The 6240-nt window shown below is 38.9% G+C and overlaps 1 protein-coding gene across 1 annotated transcript; it reads left to right on the forward strand.

Annotated features, from left to right (window-relative positions):
* Positions 1–4511: 4511 nt before the first annotated feature.
* On the forward strand, positions 4512–4910 carry LOC122096684 (tRNA-specific adenosine deaminase 2-like). The gene has a single exon (XM_042667278.1). The coding sequence runs from the start codon at positions 4512–4514 to the stop codon at positions 4908–4910; it is 399 nt and encodes a 132-aa protein (XP_042523212.1).
* The last annotated feature ends 1330 nt before the right edge of the window (positions 4911–6240 follow it).

A 6240-nucleotide genomic window follows, 5' to 3' on the forward strand; every position in this document is an offset into this window, starting at 1 on the left:
ATTTTACTTCATCTTTCCCTATTTGGATCTCTTTTATGTTTTTTTTTTGGGGGGGGTCCAGTCATACGGCCTGAACAATGGGCCTGGGAACTGTCCCTCAGCTCTTCAGCTCAAGGCTAGCCCTCTACCACTTGAGCCATTGTGCCACTGCCAGCTTTTTTCTTTTTGCCTATGTGGTGCTGAGGAATCAAACACAGGGCCTCAAGAATGTTAGGCAATCACTGTACCACAAAGCCACCTTTCCAGCCTCTCCCTTTTATGTTTGCATCATATCTTATTGTTGTAGATAGACATTCTAATACTAAATTTAAGAGAAGTGTAGTGAGTGGACATCCTTGTAATGTTCCTGAGTTAAGAGGAAATGGCTTTAGTTTTTCACCATTAATTATAATGCTGGCTGTAGGTTTGTCATATACAGCCTTTATTGTATTGAGGAATGTTCCCTGGATTCCTAATTTTTCCAGAACCTTCATCATAAAGGATTTGTTGGATTTGTCAAATGCTTATTCTGCATCTATTGAAATAACTATGTGGTTATCCTTGCCATTTGTTGATGTAATGAGTTATATTAATTGACTTGTGTATATTGATCAATATTTGCATCCCTGAAATGAATCCTGTTTGATCGTGGTGTATGATATTTTGGATGAATTTTTGATGTCAACTGCTCAAAATTTTGTTGAGAAGTTTTGCATCAATGGTCATCAAAGAAATGAGTCCATAGTTCTCTTTCTATGATGAGTCCCTGCCTGGTTTTTGGATGAGGGCTATGATGGCTTCAAAGAATGATTTTTGTAGTGAACTTTCTCTTACAATTTCATTGAAGAGTTGGAGGAATGTTGATGTGAGCTCTGCTTTGAAGGCCATGTAGAATTCCGCTGTAAATCCATCTGGTCCTGGGCTTTTCTGAGATGGGAGGTCTCATTGCTGTTTCTATTTCAATGCTTAATATGGGCCAGTTAAAATGGTTTAACTCATCTTGGTTGATGTTTGGCATGTCAATAATTGCTAGGAAAAGATCTATTTCTGCCAAGTTCTCAAACTTATTAGCATAAAGGTTTGAGAAGTATTCCTTTTAATCTTCGGAATCTTGGTTTTTTCTGGGATGCTGTTTCCATTCTCATCTCTGAGTTTATTTATTTGGGTGTGTTCTCTTGTTTTTTTGATAAGATTTGCTAAGAATCTATAAATTTTGTTAATTTTTTGGAGAACAAACTCTTGTTTTGTTGATTCTTTCTATGTTTTTATTTTGGATTCTAATTCGTTTATTTCTGATGTAATTTTAATTATTTCTTTCCATCTACTGAATTGGGATTTATCTTGTTGCTCTTTGTCAAGGAGGTTCAGATATCTCACTAAATTGTTGGTTCCAGATCTCTCCAATTTATTGATTTAGTAATTAAGAGCTATAAAACACTCTGAATAATGCCTTTGCCGTGTCCAAAAGGAGCAAGTAATTTGTGTGTTCATTTTTATTTTTTGTTTTTTGGCTTTTTTTAAGTCCTGTCGTGGGGCCTGAACTCTGGGTCTGGGCACTGTCCCTCAGCTCTTCAGCTCAAGGCTAGCGATCTACCACTTGAGCCATAGCCCCACTTCTGGCTTTTTTTTTCTTTTTGCTTATGTGGTGCTGGGGAATGGAACCCAGGGCCTCACGCATGCAAGGCAAGCGCTCTACCACTGAGCCACCTTCCCAGCCCCTCATTTTTGGTGAATATCATGAATATTTGAATTTCCTTTCTACGCTCTTCCATGACCCACTGGTGTTTCAACAGTGTGTTGTTCAGCCTCTATTTGTCACAGGACTTTTTGGTGCATTTTGGTGTTGAGTTCTAATTTTATTCCCTTCTGGTCTGAGAGAAGGCAATTTAAAACTATAATGTTTCTGAATTTGGACAAGTTTGATTTGTGACCTCAAATGGTGTATATTTTGTAAAATTTTCTGTGAGCTGATGAGGAAAACATGTATCTGATGCTACTGCGTGAAATATTTGGTAGATATCTGTTAAATTTAATTGATCCATGCAGGTGTTTAGATCTGCAGTTTCTCTGTTGAGTTTTTGCCGAGTTAATCTATCTAGTGTGGATAGTGGTGTGTTAAAGTCCCCTACAATTAATGTCTTTGGATCTATGTGAGCTTTGAGGGAAAGTAGTGTTTCTTGGATAAATCTGGGTGGTCTTTTGTTTGGAGAATAAATATTTAGATTTGTAATATCCTCCTGAATGGGAAATCCCTTAATTAGTATAAAACGACATTCTTTATCTCTTTTCACTAATTTTAATTTGAAGTATATTTTATCTGATATTAGGATAGAAGCTCTCACTTGTTTATGGGGGCTATTTGCTTGGTAGATTTGTTACAGCCTTTCACTTTCAAAATGTGTTTGTTTTCATGGGAAAGGTGTGATTCCTGAAGGCAGCAGATAAAAGGATCTTGCTTTTTAATCCAACTAGCCTTTTTACGTGGCTTAATTGGAGAGTTAAGTCCATTAATGTTGAGCTTTAGGACTGAGAGGTGTTTGGGAGTTCCTGCCATGTTATCCACCTTCTGGGGGCTGCAGCAACTGAGTTCTTCCTATGGTTCTTGGATTCTCAGTTTGGGTGCTGTTTCTTGGCCTTTATTGTGATCTTGTTGGTTTTCTATTTGTAGGACATGTTTAAGTAGCTTTTGTAGGGCTACTTCTTGGGAAATATATTGTTTCTGATTGTCTTTGGTATGGAAGGTTTTTCTTTGACCTTCGATTATGAAGGAGAGTGTAGCTGGGTAGAGTATTCTTGATTGATAATTGTTTGTCTTTTGGGCATGGCATACATCATTCCAGGCTCTTCTTGCTTTAATTCTCTCTGCTGACAAATCTGAGGGGACTCTAATTGATTTCCTCTTATAGGTGATTGATCTTTTCTACTTGACAGTTTTATGGATCTTTTCCTTGGTCTGAATTGATACTGTGCAGATTATAATGCGACATTGCCATGTCCTGTTCTGGTCTGGTATATTTTGGGTTCTAAAAGCTTCTTCTATCTGAATAATCCTAACTTTTTGCATGTTTGGGAAGTTCTCTGTTAGGATCCTGTAAAACAAATGTTCTCGACCATTAACTTCTGTTTCTAGGTGCTCCTTTACAAACATTATCCTCATATTAGACCTACTGATGGTGTCTTCCAAATGTTGAATAGATCTATCCCATATTCCTTGGATTTGTCTTGGATAGTAGTATGTTATTTCTCTATAATATCAAGGCTGTCTTTAATCTCCAAGATTCTATCTTCTGCATGGTTTAACCTACTGTCATGACTTTCTACTTTGTTTTTAATTTCTTTTCCTTCTAGTTGGTCGGCTTTAATGGCTTCAAATTCTTTGTTAGAGCTTTCTTTTAGATCTTTTATGAACTTCTATACTTCCTTAATTTGGTGTTCAGTGTTTATTCTCAAATGACTTAGTTGATTGTTTATGGTTTCCTTTGTTGCCCATTCCCTCTGCCAGGTTCTATTCAGGATTCCATTTGTGGTCTCCCTGAATTATTTCAGCTGTCTCTTTATGGATTCCATTAATATCTCTCTTGATCTTTGTGTATTCTCATTCCGCTCTCACAATTGCTGTATTACTCTTTCATTAGCTTCCTCATGTTCATGCAATTCCTGAAGTTCTCTTTGACTGTTCTCAACCTGCTTACACAATACCTGTGTTTCTCTTTTTCTGTTATCCTCCTCCTCATGCAATTGCTGTGTTTCTCTTTGATTGTTGTCAGCCTGCTTATGCAATTCCTGTATTGCTCTTTGACTGTTCTAAATCTGCTCACGCACTTCCTGTACCAATCTTTGAGTAGTTTCTGCACTCTCACGAGATTCCAGTATTAATCTTTGGTTTGCCTCTCTCTCTCCCTATCATGCTCACACTGAGTCCTTTGCAGGTTTTCAATCTTTTCATTCACCATTTTTACCAGTATTGTTTGTACAGATTTTTGGGAACTGTCCTCTGGATTATTCACTAACTATTCTGTCAACTGTTTATCATGAGTGGGAGTCCAGATACCTGGACTTGCCATTTTTCTTCTGTTTTTCTGGCTTTTTCTGCTCATTTGGTATGAAAGTAACACTAATTTTGTGCTAGAACATAATTTTAAGGCAAGCATCAACCAAAGTTTGGTAGTTGCACAGTCAAAAGGCTATAGACGCAATCTAGTTCAACAGATACAATCTATTCAACATCAAACAACTATGGATTAATGGGATAAGAATAGCAAAGAAAAAAATTGGCAAACCAGAAATTATTAGATGTAGGGAGAAATGTGGGGAAAAATAGAATTATAGGGTGGTGGCGAGGTAAGATGAGAGTGAATTTAACCAAGGCCTAATCTCAGAGAGGGAAATGGATTGGACAGAATGATAGGAGAGACATTAAGAAAAAAAAAACCAGAAAATATAGAAAAACAAAAATTTAAATTTAAAAAGATAAATACTTGGTTCCCGGCCCGGAAGGCCTGCGAGTCAGAGCTGTGCGTTAACCCGGCTGGATGGAGGCAGAGGCGTTGGCCGCGTCCATGCCAGCCCCGGGCGTCTCGACCGCCGTGTCTTTGGCCCTGGAGAAGGCACGGTGGATGGAGGAAGTGATGCGCATGGCCAAAGACGCCCTTGAAAATACCGAAGTCCCTGTTGGCTGTCTTATGGTCTACAACAATGAAATCGTGGGGAAGGGAAGAAATGAAGTGAATCAAACCAAAAATGCTACTCGACATGCAGAAATGGTGGCCATTGATCAAGTCCTAGATTGGTGTCAACGAAATGGCCAGAGTCCTTCTGCTGTGTTTGAACGTACCGTGTTGTATGTCACTGTGGAACCCTGCATTATGTCTGCAGCTGCTCTCGGCCTGATGAAAATCCCGCTGGTCGTCTACGGCTGTCAGAATGAATGATTTGGTGGCTGTGGCTCCGTTCTAAATGTTGCCTCTTCTGACTTACCAAATACGGGAAAACCATTTCAGTGCATCCCTGGATATCGGGCTGAGGAAGCTGTGGAACTGTTAAAGGCCTCCTACAAGCAAGAAAATCCTTATGCACCAAAATCAAAAGTTCGGAAGAAGGAATTTCAGAAATCCTGAACTTGTAATGAAAGACGAAAGCCCCATGGTGACCTGGATGGAATCCCCAGCCTGAAAAGCTGCTGGCATGGAGGGAGCATATATTATGTGTTGTTTGTTATTCTCCGGGAAGATGGAGAATAACATTTGCACTCTTAAGGGAACAAATTAGTGCTTCTTAAAAGGCTGACAATTGTAAACAACTATTAGCTTCTCCACAGCTGAAAGAACATTTTTATGAAGGGGGGGAAAAACTAAAGTTTGAGATTTTAGGAATTAGCAAACAGTACATGTCTTTAAGCCACAGCTTCAATCCATTCCAGCTGAGTGCAGGCTGGGATTTCAGTGTCCATCCACACCCCATCACCTGCACTCATTTGGAATAGAAAGCCATGGTCACGTGTGTCCTTTACAACTGGCTTTTTGGAGGTGGAGTTGGATTTTCATTCTTTATAGCTGTTGTGGTCTCCCAGTGTATTGGCTGCGTGAGTGTGAGTGTGTTTGTGTGTGTGTTGGCTTTAGGGCTTGAACTCAACATGTTGTTACTCTCTGGCTTTTTTGCTCAAACTTGAGTCACACCTCCAGTCCTAGCTTTATGTTGGTTAATTGCAGATGAGTCTCACGGACTTTTCCCCCCAGCCTGGCTTCAAACTGTGACCCTCAGATCTCAGCATTTTTTAGTCACTAGGATTACAGGTGTTAGCCACCAGTGCTGGGCAAGTCTGGCTTTTTTCTACATTGTATATTATTTGTATACACTGTATACATGTGATTGTGAAATCTATTGATTTTTATTAAATACATAGAAAAAATGTTTTTAAACAAGTGCCTAAGGGTCATTTAAAAATTGTACCATGTTGCTATAATAGAATCTTAAGATATTTCTGTTTTTAAGGGGCAAAGCATTAAAGGACAATAACATAAATAAGACAGTTCTTTGGTTCCCTGAACCAAAACAGGGTCTTCTGCCTCAGCAAGATTATATTCTCACAAGGATGGATGAAAAAAATGTAGTTATATACTGGAGAGTGAAGAGTTCCAACAACATTTGGTCATAGTAATACACATCTGTAACCCCATCACTTGGAAGGCAGAGGGAGTTCAACAAGACACTGTCAAAGCAAAAAGTTACAGCGAAATTAAAAAGGAACAAGGTGAAGAAGAA

This window comes from Dipodomys spectabilis, unplaced genomic scaffold (genome assembly GCF_019054845.1).
Source record: "Dipodomys spectabilis isolate Male_0828 unplaced genomic scaffold, ASM1905484v1 ptg000386l, whole genome shotgun sequence".
NCBI classification, from domain to species: Eukaryota; Metazoa; Chordata; class Mammalia; order Rodentia; family Heteromyidae; genus Dipodomys; species Dipodomys spectabilis.

Bases quoted from the DNA above. Each gene is read 5' to 3' on its own strand.
- LOC122096684 (XM_042667278.1), top strand. From the start codon at position 4,512: ATGGAGGCAGAGGCGTTGGCCGCGTCCATGCCAGCCCCGGGCGTCTCG.